The sequence below is a fragment of the Panthera leo genome, chromosome E1 (assembly GCF_018350215.1).
Source record: "Panthera leo isolate Ple1 chromosome E1, P.leo_Ple1_pat1.1, whole genome shotgun sequence".
Taxonomy (NCBI): Eukaryota; Metazoa; Chordata; class Mammalia; order Carnivora; family Felidae; genus Panthera; species Panthera leo.
Window position 1 is genome coordinate 14664548 of NC_056692.1, and position 20798 is coordinate 14685345.

Sequence of the window (20798 nt, forward strand, 5' to 3'; positions counted from 1 at the left end):
CCGACTGGAGGTCAGAAAAGGGGTGTGGGCAGCTCTCCGGGCCTGTGCAGCTGGAGCCACGGCACCCAGGCAAGTCCCTGAATACTGAGGGGCCAAGACCGCCCACCTGGGACCCTGAGGCCACGCTCTCTGGCTCACCCCAGGCTTTGCCTGTTGCCTGAGACACCTCTTCACATTAGGTCGGTTCTGCCCACCTGGATGCTTTCTGACCGAGTCCTTTTCATTCCCATTGCCATTCTTGGGAGGTGTCTGGAGACCAGAGTGCCAGGTACAAGGTTTGTCTGGGCAGTTGGTCTGAGGTGTTTCAGTCCTAATCAGGCCCCTAGGGCTAAGCAGTCACTGAAAATCTGCCTCTAGGCATGAGGCGTGGCCTCTTGGCACCTCATCCTGGCCCTGTGAATCCCCCCCCCCCCCCCCCCCCCCCCCCCCCCCCCCCCCCCCCCCCCCCCCCCCCCGCTTCCACGAGGCTTTGCTGTGATTTGTGCTGCTGTCGGGCGGGGTCGGGTTTCCTGAGCAGTTGCAAACATCCCACCTGAAACATAACAGGCTCTTCCTCTGGCCACAGCTATTGTTTCCCTCGGCATTATGGCCACAGTCTTGCTCTGTAGCCAGCAATGACATGTGTTCTGAAAATAGCTTGGCTCCCCTGTCCCCTTCCCGCCCACCCACCCTCCTGAAGATGCAGTCACTCCTTTGTGGTGGCCCCAGGAGTTTCACTCTAAATATAGCTGCGGCCCATTCACACTGCCACCCAGCTGGGGGAGGGTGGTGCTGTGGAACAATGGGGCACACACAGAGCCCCCCACACCTGTATGGAAGCTAGCGGAAGGCAGACACTCAGCCCTGGCTCCTAGCTGTCGGAGGCAGGGTGGGAGCCACTGCACTACCAGGCCAGGGGCACGTTCACGCCAAGGCAGGAAAGCACATCAGCCTGCAGAGCCAGGCAGCCGCCCGCCCTACTCGAGCCATTCCAGAGCCCGCTCCAGCTTCTCCACAAGCTGTGGCGCTGGGTCTCCAGTTTGCTGCAGCCACTCTCGCCTCCCTAGCTCCTGCAGCGTCCACAAGGTCCCGACCTCCTACAGAATGAACCCATGGGCTGTTGGCTGAAGCAGCACCCTTAGGCTAGTACTGCTTGGAGCAAACCCAGAGGTGTCATGCTCACCCCGCCACTCCCTCTCCGTCAGGAAAAGGCACACCTCCTGGGCATTCTCAGAACGAGAGTTACCGGATAAAATCCAAGTCGGATTAGCCATAAGATGCCCTCCAGCTCTGAGATTCTGTGATTGAGCTCATCGAGCGAGGTATTGTTGAAGAAACTATAGGAAAAGAAGACCATTCTCTTTGAGCTCTTTACAGTCTAGTTTGAAAATAAAATCAGTCCTCATAAAACTATAAGAAGCAGCAAGCAACTCATCCTGATCATAACTTTTTTGGGTGGTTTTTGGTTTTTGGTTTTTGTTTTGGTTTTCTTGTTTGGTTTTTGTTTGGTTTTTGTTTTTTCTGATTGTAACTTTTGAAAAGAAAGCAGGCACACGTTAAGTTCTGTGGCACTGACTGAACATCCAGAGAAGGGATCCTAAACGGAGACTTCCCCATGAGCACCCACCCTACATGACGATGTTTATCATGCCAGGGGTTTACCAGCCCCTGGTGCTGCCTGCTCTCTTTTGATAGCAAATGCAATATCTGTTCCCTTTGGTTTCTGTGGCTCGAGAAGGAACTGCCTGCCTGCACTGTCAGTGGTTATCTCACCAACTATTCCTATTTTTTATTTCATTTCCATTTTTCCATTTTTCATTTTTAAAAAAGCTTTCTATGTCATTAAAGAAAAAAAGACAATAAGAGTACCATGAGTCTTATCATCTTATCACAGAAGTTAACAACCCTGTCTCTCTCCCCTCCCCATCTCCAGCTCTGCTCCCGAGTGGTTTCCCCAGATAGTTACCCTCCTGGATAATCTAAGAGGTGAAAAATGGAGCTGGTCAGGAGGAAGGGAAACTGACACTTGTGAGGTTATTTATTCATGTATCAGGCATTTTCCTAGATACTTTCACATACAAAATGAGCACAGAAATTTGCTGTGGCACAGAACTTCTTGTTTCTGGTGAAGACATTGCTCTGACCAGAGAGGCCCAGGGATAAATGATTCCATCACCCAGTAGAGGGACGGGAGCAGCCACACTCCCTGTGGAGTCCTAAGCGGAAGGAAGACTTAAGAGGGCCTTCTCTCAATGTGGCTCTGCTTCGTGACTTGGGTTCTTCAAGTTCCACAGCTCCTGTGTGAGCTAATTGCAATACCTTTTATTTGTAATTCTCAGTGTCCCAATTTTCAGTGGGTCAGCATCCCCAAAACATCCCCACAGTCTAGAAGGAACTTAACCTATAAAGAGCCCTTCTCCCAAGCCTGTTAGCTTCCTCATTAGATGTTACTGTGGATTATCTCTTTCCCAGTTCCCCACTGCCTTGCTCAAGGATGCTCTCATACCTCAGAGAAAGTTGGCTACTTAGCACCTTCCAGAAACAGAATTGAGTTCTTTTTTTCCTTCCACACTTGATGACAACTCGGTTCCTACTACCACTGGTGTGATTCAAAGTGTCCGTGCTTTCCTTGGGTTCCCAGTTCATTATCCAAGGACCATCGTGGCCCAACCTTAGCTGCAACGAGAAGGGTTCCAGTGGACCTCTCCTTCCGGGTCAGCACACTTGACTCCAGGCCAGGGCCAGTCTGTCTGAATCACAGCATTCCAGTTGAGCCCCCCTCACCCCCACCAGAGGCTTCTGCAGCTTTTTACTCATACAAACAAAAATAAATCTCACTACCGGCCTCTGAACTCCACAGCAGCTTGCTTCCCCCGTCTCCCCAAGCGTCCCATGGCTGTGAGTGGGGACTTGGCACTCTCCCCACCGACATCACTTTTTCACTCCCTGCGCATCCTGTGTCCTTCTCTCACCGTGCGACCCAGAGATCGGAATGGGACGTGACGGCCGGCACAGGCGCCGTGCACAGCTGCCAGGAATCTGACGGGTAAAATCTGGAAAAGTTAGGAGGGCAAATGCTAAACACACACACACACACACACACACACACACACACACACAGCACCACTCAGAGGGCCGGAAACACAGACACCCGCAGAAGAGGGCCTGCAGACTCCCGGTCCCTCTTCCGTCTGCCATTCTTTTGAAAGGTACTGGGCCAGTCTCATGACCCAGGTATGACACCCCCCAGAGACCCACAGGTACCCCAGGAGAAGGGGGAGCAGCTTCATTTAACCTCCTGAGACTCCGTGAGGGCATGTGGGGAACAGGAAGCAGTTGTGTGGTGACTCACTAGGCAGAGCCAGGTTAAGGGAAGTTGTCTGCGGGCGTCCCTGGGACCGGATGATGGCAGCACAGCTCCAACCACCCTCATACAGCTTGACCCCACCCCACCCCTGGGGAACCAACGAGGTTGCCACCTCCCTGAGAGCCCGCACGGCCTTTGTTCACCTTTCTGGCCCTGAGCCAGAGGTCTGAGAACTCAGACAGTTAGAGCTTCCCTGTACCCTGCTCCTAGGTGTTTCTTCCGTCCTGTCATCAGAACACACAAGCAGGCTCTTAGCCCTTGGCCTCCCTTGGTCACCTGGCTTAAAAAGGCCAGCTTTCTAAAGGTGGGATGGTTCAGGGTCTCAGGAGCTCATTATTGTTCACGCAGGGTGAGGAATGGCAGCCAGGTCCTCTTCTTTAGAGTCAGAGCAGAGCTGGCCTATCATTTCTGCAGGCAGGAAAACTAAGATGTGAAGAGTCGGTGGGGCGGTGGCAGAGATCTAGTGCTCAGGTCCCTGAGCCCCTGTCCTCTTCCCAGCCAGGTCTCTGTTCTGTTCCTTCTCCTCCAGAAACACAGAGATTTGGGGTCTTGTGATACCAGGAAGAATGTTCCTGGAGTGGAAAAGCTGGATAGAGAACAGCAAGATCTGGGGAAATGAACAGCTGGAATGCCGCCGCTCCCCATGAGGAGGAAGAGTAGAGCCCCTGTTCTTCTTCTTTTTTAATTTTTTTTTTTTTTTTAACATTTATTCAGTTTTGAGAGAGCACAAGCGGGGAAGGGGCAGAGAGGGAGACACAGAATCCGAAGCAGGCCCCAGGGTCTGAGCTGTCAGCACAGAGCCCGATGTGGGCCTCAAACTCACAAACTGCGAGATCATGACCTGAGGCGAAGTAGAATACCCAACCAACTGAACCACCCAGGCGCCCGCGTTAGAGTGCCTGTTCTTACAGAACACCCGAGCCGCTAAATAGTGGCCTATGTTAATTCGATATGAAGAAAAAATAAATTTTTTAAAAAATGCCACAAGGGGAGTTTAGTGGACTGGGTATCATCGTGCAATTGGTCACCCCACAGGGAGGGACTGCCACCCGAATCCCCCGAGAAGATGGCCGGCAGCAGGGGTGCTTTCCCCTGCTGAGGCGACAGCAGCAGGATGACTTCGTCAGACTGGGCCTCTCAGCTGCGTTTCTCATGCCTGCCTGTGGCCTGTGGCCTGTGCCTTCCACCAGCTGTGGTGGCAGTGGCAGCAACGACTTACTCATAGGAAGAGGTCCCCAGTAGGTCACAGAGAAGCCACCCCCAGCATTCAGAGGCATGCCCTTTCAGTTTTACTGTCGTTGCCAGTGAAACCCAAGCACCTTCCTCCCTGACTGTTAGCAGCCGGGGCCAGCACTGTGGGACCCGGCTCGGTTGGCACGCACACCAGTCCCCCTGCTCTGAGCCTGTGTCTGTGTCCTTGCTGGTTGGTGTGTGGCAGAAGATCAGGAGAGGGCGGGACAGGGCTGGGACCTGCTGGCCTGGTCCCTGCCAGATTTGTGTCGGTGCCCTCCTGCTGTGCACCCAGGGAGCACACCGTCTGGGCAGATGCCAGCAAATCATTTTGCTTCTTGGCCATGGTCCCCACAAGAGGAAGCAGCACAATAGTGACCATGTTCTGTAGTGACAGACCCAGGGCCTATCTCAGAGGGCCGCTGCCACTCGGGGCTGTGTCAGACTTGAGAAAGTCGGGCTTTCACAGATGTGCGTGGAGCGTCCCTGAAAGATGTGAACGTCCATCAGACAGACAAGCCTCCAGGCCATGTGGTCTTCGAGGGGTGGTGCCCAGACCACTGGTGCTGAGTGAGTTGGTTTTTTAGCGGCGCACAGGAGATGCTTTGGCTTTTTATTGTGCAAGTATAGCTTGCACTAGTAAACTTGATAACCGTGGTTATCATTGCTTAAGAAGAGGCTAAGCCAAAAATAGTTGCCTTAAAGTCAGTTTCATGAAAAAACACCAAGTAAATAATCATACAGGTTGTGCAGAGCAGCGGCAAAGGAGCACAGGTAGAACACAGGACTGATGTTGAGGAAACACTGCTGCTGGGCGGGGGGCGGCTGATCTCATCAGCCTGGGTGTTGCTCTCTGTGAGCATGTGAGTTGGGTCCAAATCCATCACACCGTATGGACTCCTGCTGCTGTGGGCATTAATAATTTGTTGTCAGCATCACTGTTTTTGTATAGCCTTTGAGTTTAACCTTTGTTTTCTGGCCATCCAGTGAAATAAACTGAAATAACAAATGCACTCTATATAAAGTGTTCGCGCCGAGCAGTACCCCTCTATATGCTGCCTAGGTAATGTGTGTGAAACCACTTTCCTATCCAGGGAAGCTGACTCCCCCTTGGTGATTTTTAGCCCAGGGTCTGTCTTTCAGAAACCTGTAACTTTTAATACCATCGGGGCTTTCTCTGGCCGAGGCAGGGTTTTAGTCACACGCTGTTCCTCAGGCCATCTAGTCTGTGTTGATTGTTATTGCAGTATTTTGCCCAGTCCTTGGGCCCGTCCCTCAGGCCTGACAGGGACTGGCTGTCCCTCTGGAGCGGGGAGAGTTTCAGGAGGCAGGATGCTGACACACTGTGTAGTCAGGGCCCTGGCTCGTCCACCCACTTGCCTACTCACTCTGGCTCACTCACCGTTCTGTGTCCCTGTAGGCTGTCCTGGAGGACCAGAGTCAGATGAGGCAGATGGAGCTCGAGATCAGACCCTTGTTCCTTGTACCAGACACCAACGGCTTCATTGACCACCTGGCCAGTCTGGCACGGCTGCTGGAGAGCAGGAAGTACATCCTGGTGGTGCCCCTCATCGGTGAGTCAGGCCTGAGCAACCCTGCACGTGCGCAGCAGCCCCCTCTACACACATGTCCCACGGCCCGGGGGGCTACACAGGCAAGGGAGCCCCGCGGCGTGCGTATGACAGGATTTGCAGGGAAGTAGGGTGTGCGTGGGGCAAGGAAAATTGTTTAATAATCAGAGCAGCTCAAATTATTATGGCTGATCCATGGCTTAAACTGCTTGAGCAAATGGACTCCTGTGTCCCAGCAACCAGAGGCTGCATGAGCCCAGCCCTTGTTTTTATCCTTATAAAGCTTGCAGTAAAACAGCAAAGCTGGTTCCCGTTATTGGTAAACACTCAGCCCTGGCAGATAACGGCAGTGCTGCTGGGTGGTCTGGCAGGGAGGCTGGGAGGATTTTGAAGTGGTTAGATGCCTTTGGTCTGATTGTCTTGTAGCTTTTCATGATCATTCTGTTGGTTCGAGGTAGCATTCTTCTGGCCGGTGTCACCCTAAGGCCAGGCTGATGGAAACCCTCCAGAGCAAGCCCTTGGCTCATGCCTGTGGATTCCTGCCACTTGGGCCCTTACCGCTGTCTGGTCACTGGTGCTGGTGCAGGGTCAGCATCTCAGGACCCAGCTAGCTTGCTTCCACCCTCAGGCCAGAAGAGCCCAGCTGGGCTGTCTCCAAGGGACTGTCTAGGCACTGTCTTAGTTCTTGGAGCTCTATGGTGGGTCAGCCTGAGGATGGGCTGTGGGCTCTGGGCGCCTGGTATCCCTGATAGAGCTCATATAGCTGATGGCCATCCTGTGGAGGGAGAGGGCCTGGAAGGTGACTGGCTTTTCAGTGTCCCCTTCTCAGCAGCTGTTGGGAGCCAGTTCGGGATCCTTGTCCTCTGGAAAAGCTGCCAGACTGGCAGTCTGCCTGCCAAGCCACCTCTGACATCCATGCCAAGATGTTCCATTGGGCCTCCCCTCCTAGTCCCAAGTGTCTTAGTGCCAGATGAGGGTGGAAACAAAGGGCAGGAAACATCCGCCCCTGCAGAGGCTATAGAACCCTGGGGGGTTGTGGGAAACACGTTAGCACCACCTGAGAATGTTGGCACTGAAGCAGCCCTCGTCCCGCCTCCACCCTCCCTGTCTTCCTTCCCCCTCCCCATGTGGCCTGGCCAGAACCTCTAAAACCCAGGCCTTTAGACCTAAGGGAAGGCTTTCTGTTCTTCAAAAGTAGAGCAGCAAGACCATCAAGTTTTTCCAGCTTTCCCTCTTCCCTCACAGCGTCCTGGGGTGGGGCGGCTATCAGGATAACATGTCTTCGTGCTTTCCTATCCAGGAGAGTTTTAGGGGGAAGAAAGTGAGTAAGTGGTCACTTGTTTTGCTAATGGTCAGGAAATGGTATAAACTGACAGAGGTTGCTGACATCTCAGGAGCCCCCTAAGACTTGGAAGGAGCCTCAGACACCATCCGAGGCTAGCAGGGGTTTTGGTCACCAGTACCGTCTGTGCCCCTACGGTGTGCTCAGGCTCCTTGTCCCTGAGGGATCTCACAGAAGGCAGAGCTTCAAGACCTTGGCCTTGAGGAGCTTGTGGTTCAGTAGGGAAAGCCAGATATGGTAGGGAGGGAGCAAATATATGAGAAAACCCATAGGAGAGGGACACATGTAGAATAAATTGATGGCCCCCGTAGTTGCTGGGAAATGACAGCGCCACTACGGCAGTGAGGGCCAGCCTCTTTGAACCTTCTTCAGCTGGGCAGGGCCCTGGAATCTCAGGAGCTGTAAAGAGCACTCCTGTTCAGTGAGGCTCCCTCAGTGGATTCCCGCCCTGTGTCCAGAGCACAAAGGGTTAAGCAGACAGCTTTCCCTGCTTGTTTCTTGTGCTCTTTAACCTGCTCCTGCTCCTTAGGCCTGACCCTAGCATCGAGAAGCCCCGCCTGGTGCAGAAGCACAAACAAGCTTCCCCTTTGAAGCCTGTTTAGTTTGGAAGCAGGAAAGGAGATTTTGGGATGGAATACCAGTTTTTCGTGTTTGATGTTCTGTTTGCCGTACCATACACCCGTCCACCACCACTTCCCAGCCTCAACCATACATTGTGTGGACATGTAGCAGCCTCAAGTTGCTGAAAGCGTGGGCATTGTGTGTGTGTGTGTGTGTGTGTGTGTGTGTGTGTGTGTGTGCATTCCCACATGGGCCCTTTCCAGAAAGTGTCTCTGAATACCCAGACAGTGAGTGCCAGGCTCACCATGGAACAGCATGCTCATGCTGACTCCCCGAGCCATGAATCATTGCACTGAGGAGAGGCCTCAGACCCCAAACTCTCCCGGAGCCCCCAAGGAGTGCATATTTCCCACTTGACCTCAGGCTTTTGGCTGGAATTTTGGAAAGAATCTTCACCAGAAAATGAAGCCGTGTCCCAGACACATAGGCAGGCAGACACATACACACACACACATACACACACACAAACACGTGCAGTATCAGCGGAGTGTCTGTGCCAAGGGCATGGTTTGAGGGAATACCACGGCCCCTGCAAGTAAGGCCGTGACTGTTGCTTCCCACTTGGTGACCTGCCTACACTGTGCCAGGGGATAGTGTGTAGAACTCTGCCCCTTGTGAACTTCTGTGGTTGGGGGTCCAGGTTGATGAGGGGGCTGCCTCTTGCCCTGTAGCAGCTACCCTTGCCTCTCTTGAGAAACTCTTTCAATTTGATCCTATAACTAAGGAATGTGATGGAGGGGCCAGGTTTCTTCTTCTGAATACAGCAGCTCCAGAAAATCCGTGTAAGTTCCTTCTTGGAGGAGGGCGGGGCCCGGGGGAAGGCACAGAAAGATAGAACTCTGTGTAAAGTCTGGGACACTTCTTGCCTCCCAAGTTCTCCTAAGCATCATTGGAAGACTCCTTTGGGCAAGATGGATTCTGTGGTCTGGGAAGGGGCTGGCTGGGAGTGAGCCTAGGGAGCTGATAAACTTGTGGAACTATGTCTCATCAGTGATCAATGAGCTGGACGGCCTGGCCAAGGGGCAGGAGACAGACCACCGGGCTGGGGGCTATGCCCGTGTGGTGCAGGAAAAGGCCCGGAAGTCCATCGAGTTCCTCGAGCGGCGATTTGAGAGTCGGGACTCTTGTCTGCGGGCCCTGACCAGCCGTGGCAATGAACTGGAATCCATCGCCTTCCGCAGCGAGGACATTACTGGCCAACTGGTAAGACCTGTGGCAGAAAGGGAGAGCCCACAGTCTACCTCAGAACAGGGTCTCCGGGAAGTCAGGCAGCTCAGGCAGCCTAGGCAGCTGAGGGGGACAGCCACCATTGAGGCCCAGGAGGGGCAGTTCTGTGTCCCCTAGATCACTCTTGGCACAGTTGGACCCAACCAAGCAGGGCCTTGACGTGTATGGGAGGGACTCCGGGATGTGATCCTCCCCAGGAACCCCAGAGGCAAAAAGTATACCTGTGCCACCTCCGAATGGCGCCCCCTCCTGCCCAATGGCCCTTCTCACACTTTCTTCCTCCAGGGTAACAACGATGACCTGATCCTCTCCTGCTGCCTCCACTACTGCAAAGACAAGGCTAAGGACTTCATGCCCACCAACAAAGGTACAGCTTTGCCTCTGCCTCAGGATCATCCACCCCCATGCCCTACCATCCTCAGTCCTAGGAAAGGGTTCCTCCACCACCAACTCTGGCCTGGGAAGTTTGATAAATCAGAGGTCAGATTTGATGCAAGCCTGAGGCCAGACTCTGGAAATCCAACTTCCCTGTCACAGCTTCCCCCACTCCCCAGTGGACCCTGGGCCAACTAGGGGTGGACCTAGCCCAGGAAGCAAGGCTCTAGGCAGGGAGCTTTCCCACTCGGCATGGATCCATTTCCTTTCTTGGGTCCTCAGTGAGTTCTCTGACAGCAAGAATGTCTTTATGATTCAGTGTAGCTTATTCTGGCCATGGTCTCCTGAGCCCAGCCCTCTGCAGCTCTGAGAGGACAGTCCCCAGTGGTCCCTGGGGCCCACCTCCCTTTTCTTGGCCGTGTTCACACTCTCAGTTCATCCCTGAATGTTTGCCCTCTGTCAGGCCGGTGACGGAGGTACTTTCCTAGTGAGTAGTGGGCCTTCGCTTCCTGTCTCGGTGTCATATGCCATCACACTTTGGGGGCAGGTGACAGCTTGAGGACTGAGCCCTCAGCCCAATTTTCAAGACCTCTTTGGTGACTGGAGTCCTGTCTTTGGCCCAAAGACCCACCTTGGGATGCTTTTCCAGGGGCTTGAGCACCTCATTCTCAACCCAGAATGCTTTCCTGCATGGCCCCTCGGAGTCAGCAAGGCTCAGGTGTTTTCTGCTCCTGGCTTCCAGGAGTCTGATGTTTCCTCCTAGGATGTCCTAGCTCCGTGTCTACAGACTTGGTCATTCTTACCACTTGGTCTCTGTCTATGTATAGGTAACTACATCCTATCCTTTTCCTTTAGCCGTTGTTGCTCATCTCCCTTCCCTGTTCAGTTTCCTACCCTGGCTTCCAGACTAGTCGGGGCACTGTCTTCTCCCCTGCTGCTCCTACCCGAGTCTCTGCACCAGGGGCTGGTAATGAACCCACAGGTGCTGTTCAGAGGGGTCCTGCCATGTGGCTTGTACATTCTGGCCCTCAGAGCCAGACCTGGAGCAGTGAAGTGATCAAAAGGAGTCCTGGCTGAACCAAACGGGGGAGCTTGTGTTCTGCTCCCAGGCAGCTTCCTAGAGGGGCACCTTCTGAGAGAGAGGAAGGCAGGACTGCAGGCCTTGTTGGGAAGTGTAGTTCAGATACTGCTGCGGCCCCACCCAGCCTCAGAGCTGTTTCTTTCTCAGCAGAGACAAATTTTGGCTTTCACCCTACTAGTCTCTCCACCCCCCACACACACTTCACCCTAAACAGCCTACAGGAACCCATTGCCATCCTGGGGACCGCCCCTATCAGAATTACATCAGCAACGGCTAGTGTAATCAAACCCCATTTGTCAGTGTGAATTCTTAGCAGATTAACTTGTCAGATTCACAGAGAAACCATCACTAAATGTTTATGTGTAAACGATGTTGAATTTTAAAATCATGTGGATTATGGCGGATGGGGCCTGACAAGATGACAGTCTCTGGTTTCTAACAAAGTGAAGTTACCAGTGTCAAAACAGAGGATGTTTATTGTTAAAAATGTCTGAAAGTATCCACAGAAACCCCTGCAGACCCCTGCCAGCAACGCAGGGCCTTAGTCAACTGACCTAAGGTCTGGGACTCTCTTGGTCCGAGCCCCAGGGCAGGAGCGGTGGGGCTGCCTTGAGCAGCCAGCTGGGAACCCCACATTAGCACAGGCCAGCACCACCATGCCAGAGGGCCCAGGCCCAGGCAGTTGAGCTCCAGCTCCAGGCCTCCTCTCTGCCCAGGCGGCCATCCTCTCCCCATCTGCCCACCGCAGCCCCTCACCTCCCACCCCTCCTCCTTCCACCTCTCCCCTCTGCTCCCCACCCCTCCTCCTTCCACCTCTCCCCTCTGCTCACCAGCGTCCTCAGCCTCTCCCTCCCTCTTCCCCCAAACTCCTCCCAGGCTGACGGCCAGTTCTCAGCCTCCCTGCCTGGAGCTGGCAAGCCTGAAACCGTTCAGGTCTGACCTGGACATTTGCGATTGCCCAGCACCGCCAGCCCCCCGCAGTCAGCAAGCCCCGCAGGACACTTCCTGTGCCTCACTGTCTGCCGGACCTCCGTCAGGAAATACCCAGCCTGGGACTGAGGGGTGGGCCTGCCACCAAGCGGCCTGCCCAGGGGTGGGGATGTCACTTGTGTGGGTACTTGGCCCTGGTTGAATCTCCCCAGTACATTAAGAGGTTAGGAAATTAGGGGAAGAGAGGTAGTGGAAGACATCTTGCTAAGAGGTCATCTAAAAAGAACAAAGGCTGCCTGTGCTGATATAGAAAGAGCTTTAAAATATGTAAAATTTGAATAAAGTAAATATGGCTAGTATGATTATAATGTAGGAAAAAAGCTTATGTAACAAGTATACGTACTCACACGTGCATAAAGAAATCCGAAAGCACGCACAGATCGAGCCCTCGGGAGCAAGACAGAGACACATGAAGGGAGACAGCTGGATGGATGACTGTGACTTTTCCTTTCCTTTGTCCTCTTCTCTACTGTTCAAGGTTCTCACCATTTACGTGGATTACTTTCATGTAATGGAGGAAATCATTGGACTCTAGCTCAGGGCCACCTTGGCCGCGGCTCTGCCAGGGACCCTGGCCCTCCTTTCCTTAGAGCTCCCCTAAACTAACCCCTCTTCTCACATCTGGGAGCCTGGATACACTGTGGATTCCATCTTGAGCTTTCTACCTCTTAATACTTAAAGCATTGGCCCGTTAGCCTTGGAGGGAGAGGATGTGCAAAAAAGAGAGTAGTAATTGTGAGTCCAGGACCAGCCATACAGTCAGAAGGAGTAGAAGGAAAGGGGCTCCTTCTACCCCTTCAGTTCAGCATCCTGGGAGAAGGGTCTGTGGAGGCCAGTGGCTCAGGCAGATCTCTAGGCAGGAGGCAACACAGCCCTGTGCTGGAGGCGGGGGTCTGAAGCACAAGGCCAGCGCTGGCCCAGCATGGTCCTCTCTAAGCCGATAGGGGAGGGGTACCCTCAGCCGATTGCGTGAGGGAAAGACTTACAGAAGGGCCAGGAAATGACCGGCCCTGACCCCTACGGGACCACATTCCCCCCACCCCCACCCCAACCTCCAGAGAGAGGAGAGGCAGCCTGTGCCTCTGCCTCCTGCCCTCATTGAAGTCCTTCTGCTCTCTCCTGCCTACAGAGGAGCCAATCCGGCTACTGCGGGAGGTGGTGCTGTTGACGGATGACCGCAACCTGCGTGTGAAGGCACTGACGAGGAATGTGCCTGTGCGGGACATCCCGGCCTTCCTCACGTGGGCCCAGGTGGGCTGAGAGGGCCGCATCGGGGTCTCCCCCCGGAACCATTCCTGAGAGGCCACCAGGCGCCCAGTGTAGCAACGAAGATGCCCACGTGCCTGAGCCACCAATCCACCCAGACAATAAACCATCCTCTTCCAACCCACGCCGTGGCCGTGCTGTGGGGGAGCTGCTCCTCACAGAGCCCCTCCTGAGGGTCGGGCGGAAGCTGCTGGGACCCTCCTGGGCTGCCAAGATTTAGCAGGGAGGTGGCTGGCTGCAGTGACAGCAGGTGGGTGAGCCAGATAGGCCACCCATGGTCTCAGCCTTTCTCCCTCCCCCTGTCTAGTTCAAGGGCTGGGGGAAGGCCTTCTCAGCACAGGGACTCAGACACTTTCTCAGCTGGAGATAGGGTAGGGGTTGCATTTCCATCAGGTGCAGGCGAAATGACGGGTCCCTTCAATCTTCAGAACCCCTGTCCTGAATGTGTCCCAAGAGGCTTTGGTCATGCCATGAAGAGAGTGCCCAGGGTGTGTGTCTCTCTCGGAGGCCTGGATTCCCCTAGGGACCCAGGTTGGGTTCTGGACACTAGATCCCCAACAGCAGCCCTAGGCCCCACCTTTCCTACCCCTAACCCCAAACACACATCCATCCTACTGCTCTTCCTGTCCTTATCCATCTGAGTCCGTTACACTTTGCCACTCGTTTCCCCTTGGATGGTCATGGGTCTAGAGGGAGGGGACATATGGTCTCAGGCTCATGCTTCCTGGGTGGCCTTTGCCTGCTCCTCTCCCTCATTGGCCTTCCTTTTGTTCTAGGTCCCATTTCATGAAGTTTCTTCAGACTTTTCTCAGTTCCTCCCCCCTCCCCCCCTTCTCTCTCTCTCTCTCTCTCTCTCTCTCTCTCTCTCTCTCTCTCTCTCCTGAATCCTCCCCTTGCCCCCCTTCCCTTTCTGGTGATGCCTCTCACCTCCCTGATCCCCTCAACTTCTTCACCTCAGGTCCTTGCCATGGGGGTTCCCACTCTGAATCTTCCTCCTTTGGTACCTCCTCTGATACCTCTTCCTTCTCTGTGGCAGGACCCTAATAAAGTGTTCCTGCCCAAACCTTTCTCAGGCCCCTGCGCTCTGAGAAACTTCCAGGCTCCTACAGCACCGCCTGAGGGTAGGATGGGCCAGTGCCTGAGAGGGGCATTGCCAAGCCTGGAGTTTTCACCCTTTCTAGCTTTGCCCTAGAAGAACTTGACACAGGGGCCTTTTGGCCTTTGAGGTTTTTGTTGCCTCTTAAGCTGGCACCTGTGTCCAAAGCCTCACTCGAGAGGCTTCCTACTGGGAATGGGTTCTCCCAAGCCAGGGACAGGGATGAGAGGAACTTGGAGGAAGACAGGGCCTTGAGGAGGAGCCAGGAGTAAATTTTGATGGGACCAGAGGGGGAATCCCCCAAAGCTCCCTGTCTGGACTGTACAGCCTGGCCAGAGGATGGGAATGAAGCTGTACCCTCCCTGAGGCCCCAAGATTATACCTGAATAAGGGGGTACTGTGCAGGAGAGCCACCAGTGGTTCAGGGGGATGAGTGCCCCAGAGCCTCAGAAGACGGACTCTTTGGGGTACAGGGTCCCGGCCTCTCCTTTGATATCCTCTCCCCTGGATGAAGGCCAATGACTGGGTGGGTGGGAGACCTGTCTCTCCTTTCTGCCCCATTTGCAGCACTGGTTTTGTTTCCCTTAATAAATTTTTAGTTATGAACATGCCTAACTCTTGCCCATCTGTCTCTGGGATCGGGGAGGGAAGAAGGCGCAAGTTTCTCTCTGCACCTGTATGAGGGGGTGTGTCTGGCCCCTCCACCCACCCAGGTCCTTGTGCAGGGCAGAAGAGAGGAGCAGGGTCCAGGGTCCTTGGTTACTGCTTTATTGCTGTTTGGTTCGAGTATAGAAAATGGAAGCGGCTCTGGAAGAGCCTGTGTACAAGGTAGGAAATATACAAACTGGGGAGGAGGGAGCTAAAGAGACCACGTTCCAGCCCAGCCCAGCCTGGGCTCGAGGTGGGGGGCCGCCCGGGGCGCATGCAATAAATATGGTCCGGGGCCCCAGGGGAGGGGGGAGGACACCGCGGGAGTGGGAGACCGGTAGGCCAGGGCTGTCTCAGCCCTCGGACTCCAGAGGGAGGGAAGGGTTGGCCCTGGGGCTAGTGCCACTTGTGCAAAATGAGGAACTTCACATTATCAGTCCCGGGGCGGGCGGGAGCGGGGGGCGGAGGGGGGGCCCTCCGGCCGGCTCAGTCCCCTCCCCACTCCCCAACTCTGCCCGACGCTCCGACCCCAGCAGGGAGATTCACAGTGAGAATGGGTGTGGTCGCAAGGGCCGGAGGTAGGGCTGGGAGCGCCCCATCAGTGACACCCCTCCCTCCAAGAGCAGCGCGGAGCCAGGGGAGGGGGCCAACGAACCACAGGAAGAGGCGGAGAAGGGCCGGGGGTCTCCTTTGGTCAAAGCTGATATCAAAAATATAAATCTCCCTTCCCCCATCCCACCCCCGTCCCGGGGTTTCACCCCCCACCCCAACCCCCGGGCTAAGGCACAAAGCAGTGAGGCCAGGTGGGGCCGCCGCCACCGCGGCGACGCTGCCGCTGCTACTACAGTTGTCCGGCGCGGTGTGCCTGCTCGCGGCTGCCGCCGCCGCTCCCTGGGGCCACGGGCCGGGGCCACGCGGCGGCGGCAAGTCGGGCCGGCATGAGGCGCTCTAGGTCGGGGAAAAACGGTCGATGGTCCGGCCGTCGGGTCCGGCGGCCAGGTGCGCTCCCTGGCTCAGCACCTCGGCCGCCTTGTCGGGGCTGAGGCCCAGCTCCGCGGTGAACTTAGCCAGCGGGTAGAGGCTCTCCAGCGCCACCTTGGGGTCGTGCAGGAAGTGCGTGGTCTGCGCCAGCAGCTCGGCCGCGGCTGCCTTGTCCTGCTGCTTCAGGCTCAGCTGTTCGGCCGTGAGGCGGGCCACAGCAAAGACGCCCTCGGGAAAGTCGAGCTTGCCCTTGCCGTCGGGGCCGGGGACGCCGGGTAGCCCCCCCAGACCCGCCAGCGCCCCGGCTGCGCCTGCCGCGCCACCCACGGCGTGCATTTTCATGTGGCTGATGAGGTTGCGTTGCTGTGCGAACTTGCCGCCGCACACCTGGCACTCGTAGGGCTTCTCGCCCGAGTGGATGCGCATGTGCTCTGTCAGGCGGTACTGGCGCGTGAAGCGCATGCCGCACGCGTCGCACGCGAAGGGTTTGAGGCCCAGGTGGCTGCGCATGTGGCGCGTCATGGTCCCGCGCTGCGTGAACTTCTTCCCGCAGATGGTGCACGGATAGGGCCGGGTCAGCCAGTGCGTCTTCTCGTGCTGCCGCAGCGTGGCCGGGTCCTTGTAGCTCTTGTCGCACGACGCGCAGCGGTAAGGCCGCAGCAGCTCGCCAAGGCCGCCCGGAGCCCCAGCGACCTTGTCCCCACTGCCTCCAAAAGGGGGCCCCAAGCCGGCGGCCCCCGCCGCTACCTCAGCCGCCTCGGCCCTGCCGTACAGCGCTTCCTCCTCCTCCACGTGAGCTTCCACGTGCGCATTCAGCTGCTCCGAGCTGGGGAAGCCCTTGCCGCACGGAATGCACACGTACAGGTTGTCACCGAAGCTCTCAGGCTCGCCATAGGCCAGGTGCGGGCATGGGTAGCCCTCGAGGTGGCCGCCGGGCGGGCTGGGGTCCTCGCTGCTGCCCGTCTCCTCGCTGCTGCTCTTGTAGTCGTCGCCGTCGCCGCCCGCGCCTGGCCCGTCCAAGCTGCCCTGGTAGCGCGGCGGCGCCAGGCCCAGTGGGGGTACCCCGGGCGAAGCGGCCGGGTCCCCGCCGCGCTCCTCGCAGCGCTCGCTGGGGGAGCCGCGCTCCCGGCCCAGCTCGTCGCCGTAGCTGCCCAGGCCTGGCTCGTGCTTCATCCAGCGATAGAGAAGGCTGGGTCCGTCGGGGCGGCCCGGGGGCTCGGGTCCCGGGCTGCCGCCGCCGCCACGGAACGGGTCCGGAGGCGGTACAGCCTCCTCCAGCTTCTGGAAGGGCAGCGGCGGCAGCGGTGGCAGGGCGAGCGGTGGCTCTTTGTAGGCTGCGGGGCCGGCGCTGGGAGGACTGTCTGGGCGCGGGGGCAGTTCGCGCTCGCCCGGCGGCCGCTCTGGAGGCGCGGAGCCCGGCGGGCTTTTCTTGGACAGGTCCAGGCCGCAGAGCGGGGAGCAGCGGCGCTCCGGGGCGCAGAGCGCCGAGGCCGGGCCGGGGCCCGAGGCGTACAGCTCCGCGCAGTGCGTGTTCACTGCGGCCTCGGGGCCCGTAGACGGCTCGGCGGCGGGCGGCGGCGGAGGCCCGGCTGGGGACGAGTAGCAGGCCTGGATGACGGGCGTGGCTGCCCGAAGGCCACGGCCCGGCCTCCCGTAGGGTGCATAACCGCCGCCGCCGCCCCCGCCGCCCCGCAGGTGGCAGTACTTGCCGTGGCGCTTGAGGCGCTTTTTGCACAACGCCACGAGGTCGGGGATCTGCAGGTAGCTGGCGGCGGCCAGCACGGCGCCCAGGCTCGGCTCAGCCCCCGGGGCCACGGCCGCTGCCGCCGCCGCCTCTGCGCCATCAGCCAGGCGGCCGGTGTAGATGAAGTCCAGCACCAGGCGGAACACCGCCGGGCTCACCATGTCATGGTCCAGGTTGAGCAGGTTGTCATGCACCACCAGGGACTTGAGGTAGGCGCTGCTGGCCGCCAGCACGTTCTTGTGCGCGCGGAAGAGGGCGTTCTGCACCACGATGATCACGTCGCACAAGAAGCCCTTGGTGCGCTGGTTGTTGAGCTGCAGCAGCAGCTGCCTCGAGTGGCCCGGCGCCTCCATCGTGTCCAGCATCGTCTGCCCAGCACACTCTCCTGCAGGGACACACAGCAGCCGGGTCAGAGCCTCAGGAGCCCCCGCTGCCTGTATCCAGCTGGCCACTTCTCCCCCACCCCCCACCCCCCACCAACTTCCCCTTCCCCTTCCCCTCAGCTAGGCAGGGGCATCGAGCACCGCGGCCTGGGCACTAGCAGAGGATCGGCGGCCTCCTAGTGTGGAAGCCTGGGCCGGTGGCCTGGACCAGAAGAAGGCGTAGGAGAGTGGCTGGTGGAGAGGGGGCCAGACTGGCCTGCACACCCAGGCCCGGAGGCCACCGGGCCCAGGGGCTGGGTCCTGGGGACTTCCGAGGAGAAAACTGTTTGGGGGAAGTGACCCCTTCGGAGACAGTTACCCGATTTGAGGAAAATGTCCGCTTCAGGAAAAGTCATTCAGGGCCGAGAAGTTTGCCCAACTGGGATATTAGGGAGCCGAGTAAAAAGCGCCTCCCGCCTCGGGAGAAGTTGCCCCAGCTGGGGGAAGTGATCCAGTGGAGGGGAGCGCGGTGCCCGCCGTGGCGCCGCCTTGCCTGGGGGCTGTCAGGCCCTCAGTTGGGGCCGGGGCGCGGCCGCGGCGCGGGGAGCGGAGGCAGAGGCTGCCGTGGCGGGCAGAGCACGAAGGCCGGCCCCGGCGCAGGGAGGGCGTTATATCGGGGCAGGAGGCTGAGGCAGGAAGCAGGTGGGGGGGAGGGGGGAGCCACGCAGCTCCCAGGGGAGGGAGGGGGCAGCGCCCCGGGCGGGCACGGCGCACAGCCGGCTGCGGCCCTGACCCCGGCCTGCGCCCCACCCGCGTCCCGGCCCCGGCCTCGGCCTCAGCTCTGCATTCGCGGGCCCGCGCCTCCCTCCCCAGCTCCCTTCGGCCCCTTCTCCGCGGGAACTCCGCCGCCCCAAACTTGGGGAAAAGTTTCCTAACTTCAGACAGGCCGGGAGAAGCGCGCCAGCCCCAGTCCCTCGACTCTCAGCTTTTCCTCTCGGCCCCCAATTTCGGCAGCCAGGCGGCCCTGGGGCCTGGGCCGAGCCCTGAACTCCCCTGCCCGCTCGTTCGTCTGCCCACCCTGTTCCCCGCCTGGCCCGCAGGGCCTCGCGGCCCGTTACCTGCGGCCGCTGCCCGACCCGGCTTCCCTCCCCGTGGCGGTGGCAGCTCCTAGCCGGCGCCCCACCCGCCCCGCTGCCAGGCGCCGAGCTGTGCCAGGGCAGCGCCCCTGCCAGCCCCGCCCGCCAGCTCCCCTTCCCTTCGCCTCTCCAGCCCATGTGCGGGCAGAGTCGGCCCCGGGCCGCTGACCCCGCCGTGAACCCGGCGCAGAGCAGCAGCCCGGCGGTCCTGAGTCCTCTAGGGGCGACACCCGGAGTCCTGAACGCCAGCCGCGTTGGGGCGCCCGCGCCGGAGGATGCGCCCGAGGCGGCCAGCGCGTGAGGACCGGGCTGTCCGGGTCCCCTGTCCCTCCCGGTCCCGAGTCTGAGGACCCACCTGGGGGGCATGTCGGAAGCCCCGGGCCCGGCTGCCGGCGGATCCAGGGGGGACGTGGCTGCGCTGCGCTGCCCTCCGCCCGCCGGGCCCCCGGTCGGTCTGTCCTGATGGTCCGTCCTCCCCGCGTCCTGGTCGCGTCTCAGCCCCGCCGCGCTTTCCGCACACTCTTATCTGGAGCGGCCCGGGCCAGCTCACGCTGCTGCAGCTATGGCGCCACCTCGCGGCCGTGCGAGGCTCTGCGCGACACAGCCGCCACCTCCCTCCCGTGCACCTGGGTTGCGAAGCTGTACCGGGGAATGAGGTCTACTCGCAGGTTCACCCCCCAGATGTGCCCACGTGAGAACCCAGGCTTCAGAACTTAGAGCCCCCACAAACTCTGGGGTTTTGAGCTAAACGCTCCCATGTACATATTTCTAGATTCTCACATTGCCTCGGCTTGGAGAAGTCCTGCCCACATGGAGGGGACACTGGTGACAGTAGATGGGGGGGGGGGCGGTTATAGAAGTCCTAAGACAAAAGAAGGTAGACAAGATCTTTGGAGGTTCTCCTGACACATTCCTGGATGGGACTGTCCATTTATACCCACCCCACCCCCCAACACACCCACCTTCACTCAGCCACATGAGTTAGGTGCACACAGACAGCATAAACCTATTTGCACCCAGACCCTCTCCAGGCACTGACACCTGCAGGCACGCATGTTGGCACAAACACACACCTGCCCCCTTCTTAAGTTCAAGTCCTGGCTCTCTGGGATACTCAGGAGGCCGTCACATAGGGCCCTCCACGAGCCTGGGCAGAGCTAATCAGCCCCTCCTGAACTTGTAGGTTTCTGGAGAGACCCCAGGATATCCGACTGGGAATAGCTGGACAGCGCCTCTTGGTGGTCCCGCAGAATCGACCCCAGCCCCTAGATTCCCCGTGTGAGCCATTTTGAGGGACCTGCTTGCACTTGTCTCCAACACACTAACCCCAAAAGTGACAGCAGGGCCGGCAACCGGGGATCCCCGGGCAAAGTTCTGCACCCCACCGAGAAGGCCCGGTTCTTGAGGTGATGCCCTTTCTGGGAGGGAGGAGATCCTGCACTGGCGCGTGGGCACTCGCACGGCTACTCCGGAAGTGGCCCCGCGTGGCCCCGCCGCCGCACCGGGCCTGTAGTGAGTGCCGGGTCTCCACCGCCCCTGCTACGCCTCCTCCCCGCACCTTCTGACCCCTGCCCACACGTGGGGGGTGGGGGGGGGTGGGTAGTGGGTCCGGGAGAACGCCTGCAGCTTCTGATTGGCTGCGCCTCTCTCAGCTGTCGCGAGCGAGAGGCTGGGACGCAGAGTTACCATAGTAACCGATGAGGTTCGCCCAGATCGCGTCTCTCTAAGGCCTTGGAGAGCTTAGCAACCGCCTAGGGCCGCTGGGAGGGTGGGTGCCGCGCT

At 58.4% G+C, this 20798-nt stretch overlaps 2 protein-coding genes across 10 annotated transcripts in view; one reads left to right on the forward strand and one right to left on the reverse strand.

Annotated features, from left to right (window-relative positions):
- SMG6 (SMG6 nonsense mediated mRNA decay factor) overlaps positions 1 to 14751 on the forward strand; it is a 227439-nt gene extending 212688 nt beyond the window's left edge. For all 8 annotated transcript variants that reach the window (XM_042914577.1, XM_042914575.1, XM_042914576.1 and 5 more), the window contains 4 exons: positions 5997 to 6150; positions 9102 to 9313; positions 9623 to 9704; positions 12913 to 14751. In XM_042914577.1, the coding sequence (XP_042770511.1) occupies positions 5997 to 6150; positions 9102 to 9313; positions 9623 to 9704; positions 12913 to 13043 (579 nt within the window). In that variant the 3' untranslated portion in view covers positions 13044 to 14751. The remainder of the gene's footprint in view (positions 1 to 5996; positions 6151 to 9101; positions 9314 to 9622; positions 9705 to 12912) is intronic.
- HIC1 (HIC ZBTB transcriptional repressor 1) lies at positions 14751 to 19493 on the reverse strand. 2 transcript variants are annotated; one of them, XM_042914606.1, is made up of 2 exons: positions 19372 to 19493; positions 14751 to 17903 (listed from the first exon to the last, which is right to left on the reverse strand). In XM_042914606.1, exon 2 carries the CDS (start codon positions 17881 to 17883, stop codon positions 15742 to 15744), a length of 2142 nt encoding a protein of 713 aa, XP_042770540.1. In that variant the 5' UTR covers positions 17884 to 17903; positions 19372 to 19493; the 3' UTR covers positions 14751 to 15741. The 2 variants fall into 2 exon arrangements, with proteins under 2 accessions (XP_042770540.1, XP_042770539.1); XM_042914605.1 differs by lacking the exon at positions 19372 to 19493 and adding an exon at positions 18260 to 18326.
- Between the last annotated feature and the right edge of the window lie 1305 nt (positions 19494 to 20798).